The sequence below is a fragment of the Narcine bancroftii genome, chromosome 1, assembly GCF_036971445.1.
Source record: "Narcine bancroftii isolate sNarBan1 chromosome 1, sNarBan1.hap1, whole genome shotgun sequence".
Lineage (NCBI taxonomy): Eukaryota > Metazoa > Chordata > Chondrichthyes > Torpediniformes > Narcinidae > Narcine > Narcine bancroftii.
Genome location: NC_091469.1, coordinates 432,126,515 through 432,150,339, shown reverse-complemented (window position 1 = coordinate 432,150,339; position 23,825 = coordinate 432,126,515). Strand labels below are relative to the sequence as shown.

The 23,825-nt window shown below is 36.7% G+C and overlaps 1 protein-coding gene and 1 long non-coding RNA gene across 2 annotated transcripts in view; one reads left to right on the top strand and one right to left on the bottom strand.

Moving 5' to 3' along the window:
* Positions 1 to 23,825, bottom strand: part of LOC138751662 (inactive ubiquitin thioesterase OTULINL-like) — a 48,178-nt gene that overhangs the window by 5,945 nt on the left and 18,408 nt on the right. Inside the window, exons 2-7 of the mRNA XM_069914245.1 lie at positions 20,939 to 21,095; positions 19,236 to 19,258; positions 19,035 to 19,126; positions 14,976 to 15,125; positions 11,510 to 11,635; positions 6,227 to 6,496 (exon numbers count right to left, since the gene is read on the bottom strand). Coding sequence (XP_069770346.1) covers positions 6,227 to 6,496; positions 11,510 to 11,635; positions 14,976 to 15,125; positions 19,035 to 19,126; positions 19,236 to 19,258; positions 20,939 to 21,095 — 818 coding nt within the window. The remainder of the gene's footprint in view (positions 1 to 6,226; positions 6,497 to 11,509; positions 11,636 to 14,975; positions 15,126 to 19,034; positions 19,127 to 19,235; positions 19,259 to 20,938; positions 21,096 to 23,825) is intronic.
* Positions 1,918 to 13,045, top strand: LOC138751666 (uncharacterized). Its single transcript, XR_011350114.1, has 3 exons — positions 1,918 to 3,510; positions 4,718 to 4,871; positions 12,144 to 13,045. It is a non-coding gene; the product is annotated as an uncharacterized lncRNA (long non-coding RNA).

Genomic DNA, 23,825 nt, shown 5'->3' with positions numbered 1-23,825 from the left:
TGTCACAATACACTGGTCCTGAGGTACAGCCTTATAGGGCTTTAAACTAAATAGAAGAGGGATAGGTTTGAATAAAGTATGAATAAAGCAAAAAGGAAGAAGAGTACAGCAGAGGTTACTGAAGTTTTCAGAATTTAAAAAAAAAAGACAAAGTTTAGAAAAGAATAAGAATTTAACCTCAGGCAATGTTTGTGAGAAGGGTGGTGATTACAGGACTGAAGGGGTTGTATTTAAATACATGCAATGTATGAACCAAGGCAGATGAGCTTAATGCAGTTAGAAATTGGCAGGTATGATAGAGTCGTGGGTGAAAGAAATCACAGCTGGGAAATAACAGCCAAGGATGCACATCCTAGTGAAAAGATGGGCAGAGGGTCATTCCGTTGGTAAAACAATTAGCCTTTTCACACAGCCGGCAAGCGATGACCCTACTTGGACCTGGGTGAAATTTCCAGGAAGGCAGGACCTTCCGGGCCTTTCACACCATGGTCCAAATTTCCTCTGATTTGCCCTCTCCAGCAATTTGGAGAGGGTCCCCCCCGCCCTCGGCGATGACGCATTATGCATTCACAGGAGTAAAAGTATGAGTAAGTGTTTCACTGGCCTCCCCCTACCCCTGGCCTCCCGCGCCCCCGGCTGTCCATCATCCCCCCCCACCCCACCGCTTCAGCACGTTGCAATTGCAGCACAATGCATCTGGAACTGCTCTGGGAAATACAGAGTGGTTCCAGCTGCATGGGGGATTATGGGTAATGAGGATGGCCATTAATCCCACATTGAGCCACCATCGCAACGCCTCGAAGCAGCCCGTTGTTATCAGGTGGTATGATCCTTATTTTTAATTTTATTTTAGAGTTTCAATCTACAATACAAGTAACTTTGAAAATAATTACATCAATAATGACAACTTTCTACCTTATAAGTAATCTCATGTTAATATCTTCATCTCCAAATATTAATTAAATTGAATAAAAATCCTCCAATAATTAAGATTAATTGGTTAGCCACGTGAGTCGCTGGTTATCCATGAGTAGTTATTCATGTTTATTGATGTTTATTTATTGGTATCTATTTGTTTATTTAACTCTAAAGGTTGGTTTATTTATTGAAACCTATCTATTAATTTATTTAATTTTACGAGTTGGCTTTGAAAGTCAGGTGGGGGGCCTACAGCGCAGGCACGTGACATTGGTCGGGCAGCAGAACTTAAAAAGGACAGCTTCCCTTGCTGTTCACTTGGTGAAGAGCCTTCAGCCAGGTGAGTATCATCACTGCTTGTAACTGATTATTGTGGGAGGGATTAAATGGCTAATTATGACAATTCGCACGAACCAATAAAAAGGAGGGTTCGCTAAAGGAGCATCCCAGTGAGGAGTGGAACTTCAAGGCTTTGGCAAACTGAGGAAGAGTTCCCTGTGAGGTAAGGTTTGTTGAGTTTTTTTTAAGTTTATCTAAATTACTCCAAATTGAAGAGCAGATGCTGGAGACAGTTAAGTGCTCCGAGTGTGGGATGTAGGAGGTCAGAGACAGCATAGATATTCCTGATGACTACTCCCGCAAAAGGTGCATCCAGTTGCAACTCGTGGAAGACTGGGTTAGGGAAATGGAGTGGCAGCTGGATGAATTGTGAATCATAAGGGAGGCAGTGATAGATTGGAGTTATGTGGAGGCGGTCATTACCAACAGTCAGCAGTCAGGGAAATGGGTGACTGTGAGGAAAAGGAAAGGGGGGGGGAGGGGGGGGAAGACAGACAGGCAGTGTAGAGTATGCCTGTGGCTGTTCCCCTTAACAAGTATACTTGGTGGGGGCTTGGGGGGGGTGGGGGGTGGTGGAATGATCTACAGGAGACATCATGGAGGTTGGGTTTCTGGCACAGGGGCTGGACCCTTGACTCAAAAGGGAAAGGGAGGGGGGAAGAAAGGAAAAGAGTAGGGCTCCTGTAGTTGATTCACTGATTAGGGGAGCAGATTGGAGGTTTGCTAGATGAGGTTGGGGATCCTGGTAGGTAGGTTGCACCCCAGGTGCCAGGGTCAGGGATATCTCTGATCAAGTCCACAGCATTTTGGAGGGGGAGGGCAAGCAGCCAGAAGTTGTGGTCCATGTGGGGACCAATGACATAGTTAGAAGTGGGGATGAGGTCCTGAAAAGGGATTACATAAGAGTTAAAGAAGTTGAAAAGCAGGACCTCAAGGGTGGCAATTTTGGGATTGCTGCTTGTGCCACATGCTAGTGAGGGTAGAAGTAGGAAGTTGTGGAGGATGAATGTGTGGCTCAGGAGCTGGTGCATGGGGCAGGGGTTTAGATTTCTGGATAATTGGGATCTCTTCTGGGGCAAGTCTAACCTGTACAAAAGGGACAAACTGCACTTGAACTAGAGGGGGACCAATATCCTGGCGGGCAGATTTGCTAGAGCTGTTTGGAAGTGTTTAAACTAGTTTGGCGGGGGTGAGTATCAGAATGCGAGCAGGTAGGAAGAACACCTAGATTGGAAGGAATGGAGGGAATCGAATATAAAAATAAATGAAGGAGGGAAGGAGGTAAAGGTAATTGGTAACAAAAGGAGTATATGTGGAGGACAGTCTCTCAAGTGCATAGATTTTAATGCAAGGAGCCTTGTAAATAAGGAGGATGAGCTTAAGACATGGATGGCCACATGGAAGTACTATATTGTGGCCATCAGTGAAATTTGGTTGCAGGAAGGCCATGGTTGAGGAATGTTGAGGGGTGATTTAATAGATATTCAAAATTATAAGAGTGATGGATAGAATCAATGTGGATAGACTTTTTCCACTGAGAGTGGGGAGATTCAAACAAGAGGGCATGGATTAGGAGAAAAAGGGAAAAGTTTAAGGGAAACATGAGGAGAAATTTCTTCACGCAGAGGGTGGGGATATGGAATGGACTTTCAAGGAAAAGTCGACTAGGTATATGGACAGGAGAGATATGGATAATCCTCCATATAACTATATGGTTATATGGAGGGTTATGGGCCAAATGTGGGTCAGTGGGACTAGGTGGGAGATGATGTTCAGCACAGACTACTAGGGCCAAACTGGCTTGTTTCTGTGCCGTCAATGGTTACATCTAATATACACTAAACTTCCCTTGTATTAAAAATAAGGGAAAATGTTCTTCAATTAAGTAATCACATATTGATCCCTTGAACCTACCTAAACCCTACACCCCTTCCCTCTAAAGAACCCCCCCAAATATAGAAAAACCAATATAAATATTTAAGTAGAATCATAAATATTAATTTATGATTAATATTTTGTATATAACTCCTAATTTACAAAGTAAATTTACATCCCATTTACAAAGTAGTCTCATATTAACCTCTATCTTCTAATATTCCTTATGGAATAATTAATGGTATGATTCTTTATTTTAATCACCTATGTGATACAGCATGCAAGCAATCTCTTCCCTTGCTCTATCATTTGCCTTTTCACACTGCAGGGAGAAGGTGGCCTGGGGAAATTATTTGGGCCTGCAGCCCTTGCTAAGAGGTAATATTCCATGACATTTTCACTTCGCCGGTTCACGGGAAGGTTCCTGGAAATCCCCACTTTACATGGTGTGAAAAGGCTTAATGAAATCAAATCCTCAGCAAAAAGGGATGTACAGTCAGAAGATGTTGAATCCTTGTGGATACATTTAAGAAACTGCAAGGGTGGGGAAAAAAAGATCCTGATAGGAGTCCAATACAGGCCTTTGAATTGTAGCAGAATGTGGGGTTCAAATTACATCCAGAGTTAGTGAGGTGGTCAATGTGCAGGTAAACTGGGAAAATTAGACTGGCACGAGATCCCAAAAGAAAGAATTCATGGTATGCTATGAGATGGATTTTTAGAGCAACTTGTGGTGAACCCTACTGGTGATGGGCGATTTTGGATTTGGTGTTGTGCAATGAACTAGATTTGCTCAGAAGCACAAGATAAAGAAAGGGACCCATAGGAGGCAGTGATCATGTGATAGAATTCAACCTGTAGATTGAGAGGGAGAAGCTAACATCAGATGTATCAATTTTACAGTTGAGTAAAGATAATTATAGTGGCATGAGAGAGGAGCTGGCCAAAGTTAATTGGAAGGGGACCTGAGCAGTAAAACCAGTAAGGTCAGAAGTTTCTGGGAATAATTCAGAAGATGCAGAATCACTTAATCCCAAAGAAGGAGCATTCTAAAGGGAGGATGAGGCAACCATAGCTGTTAAGGGAAGTCATAAATTGAGAGAGGGTGTGCAATATTTTTGCAAAGATTAGTGGGAAGCAAGAGGATTGGGAAGCTAAAAATTAAGTCACCCAAACAAGCAATAATGGGAGAAAAGATGACATGAAGGTAAGCTAGCCAATAACATAAGAGGACAGCAAAAGCTTTCTCAGGTACATAAAGAGAGAATGAGAGGCAAGAGTGGACATCAGACCTTTGGAAATGATGGTGGACAATGGGGAACAAAGAAATGGGAGATGAACTGAATACTGTATATGCTGTTGTATAGGATGACTCTGTATAGGACAAACCCTGGAATTTCCATCTAAAATGTTGGATTTGAGTGGTATCCTTTGTACCTGCTCCCCAAATCTGGTACTTAGTGCTGAGCAGTAGATGCTGTTAAAATCAAATCACAATACAATATTTTAATAATAAATTGCCATGTAAAATGTTTCAATTTAATTTAGATATTTTAAAATAAATCACTGTTGGCTCCTATAACAGGCTCTTTAAAGCTTGTACAGGTCCAACAGCAGTTGGACCCGGTGGATGGATCCCGTGGAGGAGCGCTGACACTTGGCTGATAAATAACAGGGCATGTGTAAGATTCCATTGGAGCTGGCAGCATGATGGCACCGGAGTTGAATCCGCCATTAAGGTAAGATTTTTAGACCTGGTATATAGGACAACCCTGATTTTAAGGCAAAATTTTGAAGTTTTGTATCGTCCTATATGACGGTATAAACAGTAAGTATTTTGTATCAGACTTCACTGTGGAAGAAATCAGATATTTGAGAGAGTAGGGAGGCACAAATGAATGTGTGGCTATTACTTATGAGCAGGTGCTTGGATGCTGATGAACTACATCTCAGGGTTCTAAAAGGTAGCTGAAGAAATTGTGGAGGCCTTCTAATGATCTTTTAATCAATGCTAGAGTCAGGAATGGTTCCAGAGGACTGAAAAATTGTAAATGTGACTAGTCATTGGTGTTTGGCTGAGGCCAATGACTGGTACATTTCGCTTTGTATATTAATTGATAACTTTGTGGCCAAGTTTGTAGAAGATGTAAAGATGGGTAGAGGAGGAATTGTTGAGTGACCAGAAGGTCTGAAGAGGGACTTGTACAGGTTGGGGAAATGGGCAAAGAAGTGGCTGAAGGAATTCTGTCGAGGTAAGTGTATGATCATGCGCTTTGGAAGGAATAAAGGTGTGGACTATTTTCCAAATGGGGAGAGATTTCAAAAATTGGAGGTCCAATAATGCAGAATCCCCTCAGTTATCATGCATATTGAGTCAATAGTAAGGAAGGGAAATCCAATGTTTGCATTCTTTTTGAGAGGACTAGAATACAAAAGCAAGAATGTAATACTGAGGTTGTACAAGGTGTTGGTCTGACCACATTTGGAGTATTTTGAATGGTTTTGGGCCCCATGCTTAGGGAAGGATATGCTAGCTTTGGAGGGTCTAGAGGAGGTTTACAAGATCAGTCTGGGATATGAGGGTATAGGCTCTGGGCCGAAACTTGCTGGAGTTTGGAATACTCTTGTGGGTGCTAATTGAAACCTACTGAATAATCTACTTGGATAGAATGGATGTGGAAAGATGGTTTTCAGTGGTGGGAGTGTGTATGATGAAAGACACAGCCTCAAAATAAAAGGGTACCCCTTTAGACAGAGGAGGAATTTCTTCAGTCAGAGGGTTGAATTCATTGCCAAAGGCTGTGGAATCCAAGGGTATATAAAAGCAGAGACTGATGGTTTAATTAGTAAAGGTATCAGAGATTCCAGGGAGAAGGCAAGAGAATTGGGTTGAGAGGGGAAAAAATAAATTGGCCATAATCAAATGGAGACTTGATGGGCTGAAAGACCTAGCAACAGAATTGGGCCACTGGCCTTGTGATCTTGAATAATATTGCCACATGTTGGTGCTATTGGAATACAGATGTAGCAAGATAATCTTTCATTTACATCATTAAAGAAAATTGGGAAGGGAATCGTGGTCACAGCGACTTACCTGCTCAAGTCCACCTGTGTCACCAACCTGGTTCAGATGGTTCATCATAAAACTCAGAGGATCAGGAGAAGAATCTCGGGCAAAGAGAAGAGAACAAAAGCTAGGAACATCATCTCCATCTTTTATGCCTTCGTGGAGCTCAAACACTGTGTAGAGCATAAGAAATTTCATGGCTTCATACATCTTGTATTCATTTTCTTGCTCACTGAATATCTTCATACACATTTCAGTTCTTTTCTCCTGGTCTTTAATTCCATGAATGTTGATCCACTGCAATAAGATTTTGTTCATCAAACCCCAACAAAATGTTTTTAATCTTGATCTGTTAAGCATATTAAATTAATGAACTGAGAACAAAACATTCAACTGACACTGAAGCAAAAGCCCCCTGTTGGTCAAAGAACTAATAAAATCATATTTCAAAATATTTAATGTTAGGCATGGGGAATACAGCCTTGCTACCTGATTAGAATTTGACAGAACATTACTATATGCATCAGGTTGGGTGAATATTCTGAAAAATGTCTGGATTTGGCTCATGTCAGACCATACATGTTTTTAATTATTTATGGAGATACCCAGGAAAACCTAGACAAGGATTGGTAGTAGTCAGGTTAGATTTTAATGTTACATCCAAGTTGATGGAGAAGGGAGGTCTTCCTGTTTTGAGAAAGCTGTTGTTCAGCCAGATGCATCAGCCAGATGCATCATATGGCAAATCCTACATCTCAGTAAAACCCATCCAATAGTAGTGTAATATTTGTCCATTTCTTCCACCTGGTATCCTGACTATCTGAGTGCCCTTTCCTTCCATATTCACAATATGGCGATATTAAAATGTACAACTGAAGATGGTGAGAAGCAACTCTGAAAACAAATAACAAAACTACAGCACAGGAACAGGCCTTTTGGCCCACAATGTTCACTCTGAACAGGATGCCCAAATTAAACTAAAACTCTGCTGCTTGCATGTGATCCATTTACCTCTATTTCCTGCAGAAAAGGTTATTTTCTAAAGAAAGGTCAATTTTCACATGACATTTAATTTGCTGCAATATTGTTTACTTAAACAAAAAAAAATGTATGGACATTGATCCAACCCAGAAAATAATTCTAGGTCAGGAAAAAAATTCTAATGTAATACTCAAAAGTTAGAACTTGATGGAATGCTGTCAGCTATGCCAATGAGGTAAGAAGCAACCAGTTAGTGTTGTTTAAATGTGTAGCTTATGCATCTCTGGCAGGAAAGAGGGATTCAGATGTTTGCATCATTCGGCTTTCTTCCAAGAAAAGTGAGACCTGCACAAGAGAGTCAAGTTGCACTTGAACTGGAGCTTGACCAATATCCTTGTGGGGAGGTTTGTTAGTACTATTTGGGAGGGTTTAAATTAAGAGTAGTGAGGGGTGGAAACCTGGGCAGCAGGGCAACAAGTGGAGGAGTTGATGGGATGGCAGATGCAAGGGCAAGAAAACCTGAAAGGAAAGACATGAAGGGACAGGAATCTCTGAGGGGCTGGTGTTTATTTTAATGTAAAAAGAGTACACCTGTAATGTAGATAAAGCAGATGAACTTGCAGCCAGGATTAGTATTTGGAATTGTGATGTTGTGGATTTAGTTGTTTTGGATGGGATTGAGAAAGGGATAACAAGGAGAAGGTACCAGAACATATACTTTATAAGTGGGATGAAAAACTGGTACAATATAAAAGTTCACCAGTACTGCACCATTTGCTCAACATTTGGAAGAAGATTCACGTAGAAAGGGAAAAAAAAAACAAATTACCAACTACCAAAATTATTATTAACGCAAAATCAACTAATCCCTTTCACAATAGATAACCTTTATTGAATGGGAGAGAAAAGGATTAAAAGAATAGAAAATAGAAAATTGTTTTTTGGGAAATAATTTATTATCATTTGAACAAATGAAGTACAAATATGGAATAACTAACAGTACAATGTTTGCACACCACCAACTGAAAACCTACTTAAAGGACAAATTGGGAAGCAGACTGAAGTTACCAGCTTTGAATATGTGATTACAGACACAATGATAATTAAAAGATTTATAACAAACATGTACATCAAGCTGCAAGAGAGAGAAAATGATGAAATAAGCTGTAAACCCAAACAAAAGTGGGAACAAGATCTAAACAAAGATAAAAAAAATATGGGAAAAGCTATGCTCCAGAACTATGAGAAATACAATAACCACGAGGTTACGCAGGCTATATATCATGCCCCAAAAGTTAAATAAATGGGACCCAACAGTATCAGATGGATGTTTTCACTGTAAGAAGGAAACTGGAACAACAGTACATGCAACTTGAGCATGCGAGAAAGTGAAAAAGTTTTGGGAAGATCTAAATCAGGTATTAAATAAAATCACAAAAAGCAACATACCAAAAAATCCAGAGATCTTTCTTCTAAGTAATATAAGAAGTAAAGAATTAGGCCTCAAACTGGATGAAGCACAAAAAAGATTTATTATGATAGCCTTAGCTGTAGCAAAAAAATATATAATGTCAATTTGGAAATCAGAAGAGAGCCTGAGAGTATAGCAATGGTACATGGAATGAATAAATGTATTCCATTGGAAAAAGTAACATATAATTTAAAAAATAAAGTCACACTTTGAACAAATTTGGGAACCGTACATGGAATGCAACAGAGAGGGCCTACCAAGGACCTCTACCCCCTAAAATGATGAAATGCGAAGAAGACGAAATGAACTCACCCAGTGTGTAACAGTAGATGACACAATTTTCTTGTTTATTTTCATTGTGTGATGACATTGTTTAATGGGTTTATTGTATGGTATATGTTAAATGATTAGTGGGTGGGGAGGGGGGGGTGGGAAAGAGGGAGGGGGAAATGGGGAGAAAATGACACTGTGTATATTCAAGAGGAAAATGGTTGTTTATATTTTGATTAATATGGTTCATAGTGTGAAAAATTTTTTTTAAAAAATTAAATTAAAAAAGGGATAACAAGGTGTAGGCAAAGCATTGCTAATCAGGGAGTGTGTCACAGCTGGATCCAGAGAGGATCAAATGGTGGGATCAGCTACTGAGACGATGTGAATGGAGATCCAAAATAAGAAAGGTAATATCACTCTGGGATCTACAGAGGCCTCCTTGTAGCCACAGGAAGGTGGAGGAATAAATATGTGGATGGAATATTGCAAGTTACAAAAGCAACAGGGTTATCCCATTAGTAGGAGATTTTAATTTTCATACATTGACTGGGAAGTTCTTAGTTCCAAAGGCTTAGGCAGGACTGATTTTTATGAAGTGCATCCTGGAGAGTTCTTTGCAGCAGCTGCCTAGTGCTGAACCAAGAAAGGGCCATACTATACCTGGTATTGGCAAATCAGCTTGGCCCAAGTGATCAGTTTCACTGGGGGGACATTTTGAACAGAGTGATTTTTTTTTTTCCTGGAGTTTCAAGATTTATGAATTGGGGTAATCTGAGATTCCCAGTTACTTGTGATATACATAAATGACTTAGTAAGTTTGCTGACAAAACAAAAATTGGTGATCTTATGAGACCACATAGAGGGCTATCAAAGAATACAACAGGATATATATATCAGTTATAGCTAAGGGCAAAGAAATGGCAGATGGACATGTTTGAAGTGTTGCACTCTGGGAGGTTAAATGCAAGGAGAAATTTACAGCCAATGCCAGGACTTTTAATGATCTTGGGGTCCAGCTCTTTTAAAACAGCATGCAAAAAGAAAGGGTGGTAAAGATGGAGAATAGTAAGCTTACCTTCATTGATTGGGACATTGAGCACAAAAGTAAGGAATTTATAAAACTTTGGTTTGGCTGCACTTGGACACTGCATTTCTGGTGGCCCCCATTATAGGAGGCTTTGGAAAGGACACAAAAGAGGTGTATCAAGATGTTTCCTCGCTTAGAGGGTACAAGTTATGGGGTAGGTGGTGGGATAAAGGGCAACAGAGTTATAGTGATTAGCACAACACTGTTACAGCACCAGTGACGGGGGTTCAAATCAGGCACTGCCTGCAAGGAGTTTGTATGTTCTCCATGTTTGCGTGGGTTTTCTGCAGGGGCTCTGGTTTCCTCCCACTGTTCAAAACGTAAGGGGTGGGGGGGAGGTGGGATATGGGTCAATTGGGCTCATCGTTCGAAAGGGCCAAATACTGTGCTGAATGTCTCAAGTTAAAATTTAGGTAATTTTCTCTGAAGAGTAGGTGGCTGAGGAGAGTCCTGATAAAATCATGTAATGCATTAATAGGGAGGACAGTTAAAATCTTTACCCCCATGGCAAATTGTCAAATTGGATGTGTGTTTAAGATGACTGGGTGGTAATTTGTGGTTTAAAAACAAAGTCCCTGGAATGGGCTGCCTAGAGTACTGGTGGAACCAGATACAAATGTGATATTAATAGGCTTCTGGATGGATGAACATCTATCAAGTAAAGCAGCAGAGTTTTAGTTTGATTTGGACGCCAGTCTTACACAGGAATTTGGTAAGATATTTTACATGGAGGCTTAATGACAGAATTAAGAGTCAAAATAAAGGTATCTAATGACTCCTTTAGAAATAAAATGTATTAAGTATTTTACTAAATCACTGACAAAAGGCAAAGGAGGAAAAACCCAACACCCAACCCCAACCAACCAATTTTCCCCTGCAACCGCTGCAACCGTGTCTGCCTGTCCCGCATCGGACTTGTCAGCCACAAACGAGCCTGCAGCTGACGTGGACTTTTTACCCCCTCCATAAATCTTCGTCCGCGAAGCCAAGCCAAAGAAGAAAGAAATCTAAAGCAGTTGTTGGGAACATTTATAATGAAAATATTTTTAAAATCCAATACTATGTGAAAGTTGAAAGATAACTATAATTCAAAATGCTTTTCAAATTACAGCTTTCTTTCATCTAGAAACAAACGGTTGTAATTTTCTTTTAATAATAGACCTTTAATCTCTCTAAATTCACCAAGTTCTAACTGAACACATTCATTTTCCAATTCACTGGATGTTATTGAATTGTTGTTAGTTTCACATTCTTTTCTGCCTGATGTAATGAACCATCAACAGACCACACAAAGAATTGCTGGAAGAACTATGTAGGTCAAATACCAACCATGAGTCAAAATGTTCGCTCCTACGGTCTGACCTGCTGAATTCCTTCATGTACTCTATTCTAGCATTTGTACCTTTAGTTTCTCATCAGATTATTGGTAAACTAGATCAGATGGGTCTGTAGAAATGCAAGTTCTTTGATGGCCAAGCGACTACTTCACACACATTACCTGCACTTCTAAAAGTTCCAAACACTTGCGTAGTTTTCCAAAAACATTGTTTCCAGTATATCTCTCAGGACCAAAGCTGTATTGCTGTACCCAGTTGCAGCCATGTGCAAGTATTCTTTTTGGTAACTGAAAAATTTAAAAAAAAATGTTATGGAATGGGTTAATAAAATGATGATAAAATGTATCTTAAAAGGTAAAGATTGTGGGGGTTTAGTTTAAGTATTAGTTTGGGGGCAATTCACAAACCGACATTAACATTTCACCAATGACATCTCATTTAAAATGCAAGAGCTATGCCTAGGTGGAGACTTCATGTTTCTAATTGGCTTTGCTGAGACAGTGGAAGAATACTTGTGACAATTTTACAAGTAGATGTTAATGGATCACAATGTTTAGTGTCTAGGCTCAAGAATTGAAAATCTTCTATTAAGACTGGTGCTGGTTGAAAGATGCAATTCTAAGAGGGGTCATGTGGTTTTGCAAAGAAAGAAAATTTTTTTTTTGGAGAGTCAGGTTTACTTCAGCGATTGCAGCAAGACCCCATTCAAAGTTGTGTTTGGAGTTAAGCCTATGCTAAACCCTTGTAGTCAATTGTAAGAAGATGTGGCTGGTTAATGTGTTTCTCTTTAAATAGGGGGAAAAGATCCTGGAAGAAGAGATTAGCTTTTGGGAAACCCATGAGGGACCAAGTTTCTTCAAGACATTAAAGTGGTTGACTGAAGGAGATCAGTTTGTCTCTGTGTCTAACAAACAATGAATATTGCTCTGAAACCAACAAAGACCTTCCTTTGCAATAAGTTAAAGCACCAAAATCTGGTAAAGATCATAAATGTTAAATGGTGTGCACAGTATGGACAATTGCCTAATGCTAGTGAACTTGGAGAAGTGAAAAGTGAATGATTGGACAGTGAAACGAAGAACTTTCCTGAACACATACACATTATATACATGTGTTTAGAATGAGAAGGGGGTTAAGTTAATAGTAATAAGTTAAATATTGATCATATATATGAAGAGACGTAAAAACATTTTTCTTTGACCATTGTCTTGGTGAATTTCTATTGCTGCTGATTTTTGATCCTCTGGGCTCGTAACAAGATCAATTACAAATCCTTTTAATTTTACATTTCAACTGCAAATCAAATTTGTTCCACAAGCAGGACTTGATGGATTAAACATCACAATTACAAGTATTCATCGTGTCCATTACACGAGCAAGCACATGTGTGCACACACACGTAGATGTATTCAAAGTGTCACTTTTAGTGGCATTGCAGTATTACAAACTTTACAATTCTTGGCACGTAGCAAATGCTATTCTTGTATGTTTAAAATCTTTTTACATTATTGCAACACTATTGATAATGAACACCAAGTTTACAACAACTACATGTAACTGCCTTGAAAAACCTGTTGAACAATTCATTGCTTCAACATACTTGCATCACAATTCAAATTAAGGTAGTAACTCAACATTTAATTCAAAGATAGCATGGCAGAGTATTACCAATGTTTGTAACTCCATGTTAATTTTTCTAGCCCTATTCTTAATTTTATTACCTTTCCATAAATATTTCCTTACTATTTTCTTCAGTTTTGCAAAAATTTTTAATATTTGGAATAGATATTGCACTTGTGGGAACACATTCATCTTAATACAGTTTACTCTTCCTATTAAAGTTGATGGTAGTTCTTTCCTATTCTCTAAATCTTTCTGATTTTTAAAAAAATTAATGGGTCATAGTTTAATTTGTATAAATGTGTTAGGTTGTTATGCATTCTGATGCCAAGGTAACGTATTGTCTGTGATTGCCATTTAAAAAGGATTTATTTTTAAAATTCCAAATCAACTTTGTTCATTGGCACCACTTCGCTTTTATTGGTGTTAATCTTGTACCCTGATATTTCTCCATACTCTGTTTCATATGTAGATTTTTTAAAATTGACTTATCTGGTTGGTTCTGTTAAATATACTATGATGTCATCTGCAAATAGGCTGAGTTTATATTCTTTCTCTTATCAACTCTGCTGGTGGTTCAATAACCAAAGTGAACAGTGAAGGGGGATAATGGGCATCCCTGTCTTGTTGACCTGCTTAATTTAAGGTGATCTGATACATATCTATTTATTACTACCTTTGCTAACGGTCCATTATATAATGCTCTAATCCAGTTAATACATTTTTCTGGTAGTTTAAATTTCTGTAACACTTTAAACAAATAGTTCCACTCTACCCTGTTGAAGGCTTTCTTTGTATCTAATGTAACTGCTACCATTGGCATTTTATTTATTTGTGCTGCATGAATTAAATTAAGTTTACAAACATTATCAGCTGCCTATCTTTTTTTAACAAACCAGTTTGGTCTTGCCTTGCTTGTTTCGGTACACAGTCATTCAGTCTGTTTGCTATTAATTTATAATCTGTATTCAATAATGATATTGGCAATAGCGGGTCTTTTCTCTCTTTCAGAATTACTGTGATTATTGCTGTTTTACATGATTCTGGTAAGTTTTGGGTCTCTTCTACTTGATTCATTACTTCTAGGAGGGAAGAGATTAATAGATCCCTAAAAACTTTATAAACTATCGGGAATCCATCTTCACCTGGTGTTTTATTAATATATCCTGTATTTCTTCAGTCTTAAAAGGTTCTGTCAATTATTAACATGGGAGGAGTTATGTATAGGAACACAATAAATACTAGATTATGTATGATACAATATAACCGGCTACATCGATTCGATATTACTCCTCAGAAATTAAAAGAGAGGGACCCAACAGCGGATAGATGCTTTCATTGTAAACAAGAGATTGGATCAACATTGTATGCAACTTGGACATGTTCAAAAGTAAAAGCTTTTGGGGAAGAACTAATAAAAAAATTCACAAAAAAAGTACCAAAAGATCCAAAAAATTTTGTAAAATATTGAGACAAAAAAATTAGGACTAAAATTACAGAGCCCAAATAATTTATTATGAGAGCACTAGCAGTAGCAAAAAAATGACAACCTGGAAAATGGAAATAAACAAGTGTATTCCATTAGAAAAAAATTACATACAATTTGAAAGACAAGTATACATTATTCAAACAAATTTGGGAACCATACATAAAATATGTCTGAGAAGGCCGAGAACATAATTATTAGCACGTAAGATTTGAATGTGTGGAAGTGGACGATTCAACTTTTTTCTTTGTTTTATTATTATTGATTTTTGGAGAGGGGTGAGAAAGAAGAAATGTCACAATGTATATATTGATGAGAATCATTTGTGGATGTTGTTATTGATATGACTCAGTGCAAGATATAAAAGTGTAACAGTAATTCTTTTCATGCTCACCAGCTCTGAATGTTTTCACAATTTTTTATTAGAAATACATATAAACATCTGCATAAAAATAAAAAAATGTATTTTGAATGACAACAGTTTTAGATAGAGTCCATGCTATTTACAAGCTCAAAGTTACCTTGGTTATGTCCTGTTCCTTCATCCATGATGGAAGAGGTATACCCTGACTGAAAATCTGAAACAATACTGCCCTCAGTGCACAGTAGTTATCTCCTCTGATTTTTAGTATGTGTTTAATGTGATGCACCAGATAAATATCTTCATAAGCCTGGAATATAGAAATTGAACATGTAATTATCAAACTTTAAGAAATAGACCATACATAACTAGCCTATATGACTCTTGAAGCCAGCCTTATCACTCAGAACATCATGTCACAAGTCCATATTACCACTCATTATTACACCTTAATGTCCAAGATATTATCACTATTAGACATCTGGGATACAGATTAACAATCATAGCTCTAATTGGCTGACACCTACCCCGTCCATCCCACTCAGACTCTTATACAATTCAAATCTCTTCTTTTGTCATTAACATCAATTGCTAATAGCTGAGGACCCAGAGTTGACCCAGTATTATTCTATTGGAAATAATCTGCCAACCATAAAAGATCTGTTTATTACAGTTGTTTTCTTCTGCCCCTTAACCAATCTTCAATAAACTGACATATCACCCAAATTTCCTGTAATATCTTTACAAGATCTAGATACTCTACACCTACTGGTTTGCCCTTAACTACTCTTCTAGTTCCATCCTCAATATCAAAATCTATTGCATGAATGAAACATTAATTTTGCTTTCTAAAACCACAATGATCTAAAGTCTCTAATCACCTTCTTAAAATGATCCCCATCACTGAAATCATCTATTGTAGAACCTTGGCATGCAAGTTGTCAGATATACTAGTTTTACATGACTTTGTCCCCCTAATATCAACAGCAATTAAATAGCTAAATGCACATTTCTTTAGTTATAATAATTATGATTTTTATATTTAGCATTTTGGGGCTTGCCAGTTAGATTTCAATTTCCAAATGTAACATATATTTAGCATATAAACCATCAAATCACAGAAACAGTCCCTTTCACCCATATACATACACCATGCCAAACTATTATTCCTCCTAGTCCTATCACCCAGACCAGAGTCCTCCATATAACAATCCAAATTTCTTCGAGGTACTTTGTTGCACATTCTCACTGTCTTCAGTGAAACTCCTCCCTCTACTGTTTCCCTTAAACATTTTACCTTTCGTCCATGTATTCCAGCTCTTATCTAACCCAACCTCAGTAGAAAAAGCCTATTTGCATTTACCCTAATGCCTCATAATTATTTATGCTTCTATCAAGTTTCCCCTCATTCTCCACCAGGGAAAGAAGTCCTAACCTATTCTACCGTATCCTCGTCAATTTTCTCTGCACTCTTTATTGATCTTTCCTATAGGTAGGTGATCATAATTGCACACAACATTCTAAATTTGGCTTCAACTAAATGTCCCAAATCCTCTACTCAATACTTTGATTTATGAAGGCCATTGCAACAAAAACTCTCTTCACAACTTACCCACCTGTGATGCCACTTTCAAGAAATTGTAACCAGATTAAGGCATTTTGAACTTCAAACTTACAATTTTATCAATATGCAAGTTCTCAACTTTCCATATATAATATATAAATCTCAGTCCCAATTTATATTTATACAAATTATTACTCAATAGACCACAAGCAAAATTATTATTTGCAGATTTCACACTAATAATGGCATGATCATTTGTTAATGTGTTATATCATGAAAGAATCACTGCTGGCCATTCTTAGTTGAATGTTTATTTTTATAAATAGCACATTTAGGCTGCATAAATTGAATAATGGCATTAATACAAAACTACCTGTACAAATATTAAACATGGAGATTCTGGCAGCCCAAACTTATTTCATTGAATATTACAGCACAGTACAGGCCTTTCTGTCCACGATGTGTTATGTTTTATATATATAACCTCTGTTCCTCATAACTCTCTATACCTCTTTCATCCATGTGCCAAAGAGTCTCTTAAATGCCCCTATTGTTCCAGCCTCCACCACCATCCCTGGCAATGCATTCAAGGCACCTGCAACTTTTTTTTTTAAATACTATCCCAGATCTCTCCCCTAAACTTTCCTCCCTTCACTTTGTACTGATGTCCTCTGGTGTTTGCTACTCCCACCCTTCAAAGAACAAGATCCACTCATTTGGAGATCCTCATTTTTTAAAATTTAATTTTTAAATTGGATTCTGACACTAAATGGTGAGCATAATTACACTGTAAGTGTCAATGTAAAGCAAAAATATATCATATTGATATTAGTTTAATGCAAATACAAAGTTGGACTGGTTTACAGGACTACTAAAGTTTGTGCAATCTGTTCTTCCTCATCTAAATTTGAAAAATAATTTAAATCTTGTTGAAAAGCTCAGTGGTAGATGGAGCATTGTCTGCAGAGAAACAGTGAATAAAAGTTTATGACTGACATTCCACATGTCCATATCATACAAATCAGATTTAATAAGGAAAGTCAACATAGCATGAATGAATGAAATTGAATCTGTATATTTATCCTGGTCAAAGACTGAAATACAACAGCTCCAAAAATTTTACTAGAATATTAAAATAGATTACCCATTTATAACAAGAGCTTTGGGAAAAAAAACCCAAGATATTTAGAACTCCTGAAACCCCACACAAAAATCACAAATTTTTAAAAATAAAATTTACAAATATCCAGTTCCTGCCATATTTTCTGATCTCACAAAAACTGATATATTTTTTTTTAAATAAGTAAATTCAGAAGCTAAATACAAAATCAAAATTCTGTTTCTACTCTTGAAGATGTAGTGAATTTGGATGTGCTTATAAGTATTGATCCAAAATGAAAACATAATAATAGGCAAGATTAGAAAAGATTTAAAAATTTTTTTTTAAAGTCTTATGCCATCTTGGTTCTTGATGGATATAAATAAAATGTTTGGCAGGTAATATTGCAGTACAGAATCATTTTTCACTACAAAGTTTTTTCACATTTTAATGAAGTTGCCAACAACAATATCTCACCTTCAAGGGAAAAAAAAAATTCAAGTTCTCAACATTACCTCATCATTCTCTGTAAAGAGTTTGAACATTCTTCTCGTGTCTGCATTGGTTTACCCCAAGGGCTCCGGTTTCTTCCCACACTTCAAGAAATATACCGGAGGTACCAGGAAGTGTAGGTCAATTGGGTGTAATTGGGTAGCATGGATTCATGGGCTATAAAGGCTTGTTTCCGTGCTGTATGTCTAAATTTTAAAAAATACATTTAAATTTAAAAAATTTAAATGCATTTAATAGGAAAAAAATGTCGGAGTTGATCTTTCCCTGATAGAAGGCTGACGATGTTTAGCCAACTAGTAAAACAAAAATATTCCACAAATCTTTTTGCATGGAATACAGTTAAAATTCCTTGTTTGTGGTCATTCACTCAAGATAATTTTTCAGTTCAAATGTGGATTCTGTGGAAGAACATTAAGCAAAATAGAATTTCAAAAGAAGCCAGAATTGCTACACTTGTCATTGGAGTTGAGCAGAGCCATCTCTGACAGTTGCAGGCTCTGTCATTGGAGGTTGAGTTGGGTGGAAGGAGCAAATGGGTGTCGAACCCATATAAAATTTGAAATAAAACATTCAAAGCCAGCTAAACTTCAAATCCCTACTTTAGATGGATGTCGAAATCCATCAATGTTTTGTTAAAATCATTCAAAAATTATTCCAAAACTATTAATCAAATCATTATTCATTTAGAACTAATGAACAAATTAACTGAAACATTAAAAACGTTTAAATAGGACTATAATAATAATAATTTTAAAAAAAACAAAATTGAAATGCTAACTTTAATTCCTAGCAGTTGTCCTCTTCTATTGAAATTAATGGAGAAGAATCCAGCTTCATTTCTAACTAATAAATACTCAGTGTAGGTTGGTAGCAATTGTTGAAGCTTCATATTCCCCGACTTCTACCACAGACACAATCAGGAATCCAGTAACACTTACACAGAAAAACTGATGATATTACCCCTCAAATAAAACAGCCGATTTTCAAATAAAAGCAATTATGGAATGGATGCCTCAGTTTGAGTTAAAATATTCTATTGTTACCCTTTTTATCTTCTCAGCTTGCTTAGTATCTCCATTCCATTCAACGTTTGCATATTCCAAGAGATCCACTAATGGACCAACAGAAATTTTTTCTGAATCAAAACGAGACAAAAATAAAAATTATTTCATTGTTCAATCGAGGAAGCAAAAATCACAAAAAAAAAGAAAATTAAACATTTCAGAAAGAATAAGTGACCTTACTTTTACTTTTCATTCTTAATGACCTGCAATGTAAAATGGGAGAAATGTCAAATCTGAGTAAGCTCTTTTTTAAAGACAGATACAAACCATTCAACTTTATATTTCAAAAAAAGTTCAAATTTGCAATGTCAAGCCAACCATTTGCTCCCATTTCTGTGTTTGATGAATGTCTGTCCATTGTGTGCAAGCCAGACAGATCTGGAGTTGAGTGAGAACCATGCACAAATACGATGGTTTTTTTTTATGTACTTTTTGTGAGGAACATGAAAGAAATAAAACTCAAAAACCCTCTGGCATAGAATTTCTTCTGCACATGACAAGGTTATTCCAACAGTACAAGGTGGTGAAATATTCTCAAATCAAGGGCCTTTAATGGCAAAATTCTTTTGTTTGCAAGTCCCAACACAGAGAGCTCAACAGACCAAGCCTTGTATGCTTAATGTGTTGGAAGGATTTTCTTCTTGCATCTTGCAGAGCATTGTCACCAATTCAGTTTTGGGAGTCGGGAGGTTGAGAGGAGGTTACAAAGGAGATGAGAAAACTCAGGGGATATTGGGTTGTAGGAGTATGCCCTTCACTGGAGAGTAGGTGAGGGCACAATTATATTAGGAGGAATGAGAGAAGGTTAAAGAGGGAACATGGCAAATGAATCTTTAAGTCAGTGGACTATTGCTGGAGTCCACGGCCTGGAACCTGCTCCAAACCATCGCTTCAATGCAGGGTGAGGCCTTCTTACACAAGTGGTCCTTACCATGTGTTAGGTCATGAAATTGTAAATGAAAGTCAGGGAACTGGGTGTCAGGTCATGCATTACATCCCACACTCACACATCAGAACCCAGAAGAAAAACAGTTAACAGAGTTGGTTTGTAAAGATTCAACCTTGTGCCATCAAAACTATTTGCTGTATTTCTGAGTAATCGCCCAATATAATGTCTACTATCTGAGTCTGGAAGGAACCTACTGTATATTAAAAAATATATTTTTTAACATATCTCAACATTTTACAATCTGTTTAATGTTTTCTGCCAAAAGATTCTCTTTTTTTTCTCTATCAAATATCCCTTGTCCTCCTTTGCCAAGTCTGAAATTCTCAATAAAACATCATCTTTTGTTTTAATACCATTGTTTAACTTCACGCTCATCATGCTTTTTGTACCTTAAAAGTTGTGAATGATGTGTTAATTCTTTAAAAGTCTCATTGCTTGTGTATGGTTTGACCTTTTAATGTAATTTCCCAGTCTACCACAGCCAACGCATGCCTCAATGTTCTTTGAAAAGTACCGTTTGCGAAATTTATACTTTACTTCCTCTGCAGTTTTCGCTGTCCCAGATGATGAAGGGTCAAGTAAATTTAGAGGGACAAACTTGTGCAAGATTTTGTTGATGATAAAATTTTATTGTGTTCTTTCCCTCAATGAGATTATAGCTGTGGACAAGGATGCAGGGTCATGCTATATTGGTTTTGAGAACAACAGACATATTAAGAGCAGTATTAACTGCATATCAATGAATTTCAGAAGACGCCATAACTTTAAATGGCAGGCACTGAAACAGCAGTATGCTAACCTAACCTGGAAGGAAGAGGGAAAAAAAAATGCCGATTATCAAAACATCATGAAAAGATATCAGTGGATCAACACAACAGCTTGACATACAAAGGAACACCTGTTAAAAAAAAAATCAGTAAATCAGTACACTTACCATTTCAGAAGATATCCTACCCATTTATAAGGTGCTCCAACAAACCATGAACTTAATAAAATTGTTGCAATTCCAACAATGAATGGATTTGGAAGCTTTTTCCAGGTCCAACCAATGATCCAGGAGATTGCATTACTTAAGGAATACAACTTTGTCTCTGCATGAAAGAAAACTCAGTCAAAGGAAGCAAGAGAAGTGCAAAAATTTCAATTTTTTTTTAAAGAAACACAGTTGCTTCAAACTATTATGGTTTCCACATTGAAGTCATTTTATCAATCCTTCATATGTTTTTGTACAACTTCCTTGTGTAAAAATAAAATTATTTTTCACACTATGAACCATATTAATCAAAATATACACAAACATTTCCCTCTTTAATATATATATATAGTGGCATTTCTCCCCTTTTTTCCCCCTCCCTTCCCTCCTTCCTTCCCACCCCCCTCCAAATCCATTAAACGTTCAACATATACAATACAATAAACCCATTAAACAATGTCATCACACAATGAAAATAAACAAGAAAATTGTGTCATCTACTTTTACATACTGGATCAGGTCATTTTGTCTTCTTTTCATTCTCTCATTTTAGGGGGTGGATGTCCATGGTAGGTCCTCTCTGTTATGTTCCATGTACAGTTCCCAAATTTGTTCAAATAGTGTGACTTTATATTTTAAATTATATAACCATATAACCATATAATATGGTTATTTTAAATTATATGTTATTTTTTCCAATGAAATACATTTATTCATTTCTATGTACCATTGCTGTACTCTCAGGCTCTCTTCTGATTTCCAAGTTGACATTGTACATTTTTTTGCTACAGCTAGGGCTATCATAACAAATCTTTTTTGCGCTTCATCCAGTTTCAGGCCTAATTCTTTACTTCTTATATTACTTAGAAGAAAGATCTCTGGATTTTTTGGCATGTTGCTTTTTGTGATTTTATTTAATACCTAATTTAGATCTTCCCAAAACTTTTTCACTTTCTCACATGCCCAAATTGCATGTACTGTTGTTCCCATTTATTTCTTACAGCAAAAACATCTATCTGATAATGTTGGATCCCATTTATTTAACTTTTGGGGCGTGATATATAGCCTGTGTAACCAATTAAATTGTATCATGCGTGACCTCGTATTTATTATATTTCTCATAGTTCCAGAGCATAACTTTTCCCATATTTCATTTTTTATCTTTATGCTTAAATATTTTTCCCACTTTTGTTTGGGTTTATAGCTTATTTCATTATTTTCCTTCTCTTGGAGCTTGATGTACATGTTTGTTTTAAATCTTTTTATTATCGTTGTTTCTGTAATGACATATTCAAAGCTGCTTCCTTCTGGTAACCTCAGTCTGCTTCTCAATTTGTCCTTTAAGTAGGCTTTCAGTTGATTGTATGCAAACATTGTACCATGAGTTATTCCATATTTGTTCTTCATTTATTCAAATGATAATAAATTATTTCTCAAAAAACAATTTTCTATTCTTTTAATTCCTTTTCTCTCCCATTCTCTGAAGGAAATGTTAACTATTGTGCAAGGGATTAGATGATTTTATGTCAATAATAATTTTGGTAGTTGGTAATTTGTTTTTTTTCCTTTCTACGTGAAATGGTGCATTACTGGTGAACTTCTATATTGCACCAGTTTTTCATCCCACATAAGGTATATGTTCTGGTACCTTCTCCCCTATTTTATCTAGCTCTATCTTGGTCCAATCTGATAGTGTGCTGCTCTATAATAATTTTTAAAGTTTAGTCGCTGCAAACCACCTTGTTTGTACTATTCTGTTAATTTAACTAGCGCTATCCCCGGTTTCCCCCCCCCCCCCCCCACCTTCCATAAGAATTTCCTTATTATTCTCTTTAGTTCATTGAAGAATTTCTCTGTTAAGGGAATTGGTAATGATTGAAATAGGTATTGTATCCTTGGGAAGATATTCATTTTAATGCAATTTACCATTCCTATCAGTATTAGTGGCAATTCCTTCCAATGTTCTAAGTCATCCTGTAATTTCTTCATCAATGGCTGATAATTTAATTTGGATAGGTGGCCTAAATTATTATCTAATCTAATACCTAGGTATTGGATTGCTTGTGTTTGCCATTTAAATGGTGATTCTTTTTTAAAACTCTGTGTAATCTGCATTATTCATTGGCATTGCTTCATTTTTATTTGCTATGATCTTGTACTCTGATATTTCTCCATATTCCTTCAATTTCTTATGTAGTTCTTTTATTGATATTTCTGGTTTTGTTAAGTATACTATGATGTCATCTGCAAATAAACTGATTTTGTACTCTTTCTCCTTTATTTTTATCCCTTTTATTTTATTTTCTGTTCTTATCAGTTCTGCCAATGGTTCTATTGCTAAAGCGAACAGTGAGGGGGATAGTGGACATCCCTGCCTAGTTGACCTGCTTAATTTAAATTGGTTCGATATATATCCATTTACTGTCACCTTCACCAATGGTCCCTTATATAATGCTTTAATCCAATTAAGTTGAACCACTGTAATACTTTGAATAAATAATTCCATTCTACCCTGTCAAAGGCTTTCTCTGCATCTAAAGCAACAACCACTGTTGGTATCTTAGTTCCTTATACTGCATAGATTAAGTTAATGAACTTACAGACATTGTCCGTTGTCCCTCTCTTCTTAATAAATCCAGTTTGATCTAGTTTTACTATTTTTGGTACACAGTCGGCCAATCTGTTTCCGAATAGTTCTGCTATTATATAATCTGAATTAAGTAGAGATATTGGTCTACATGATGCTGATGTTAGTGGATCTTTCCCCGTCTTTGGTATTACTGTAATTATTGCAGTTTTACATGAATCTGGCAAGTTTTGTGTTTCTTCTATCTGGTTCATTACTTCC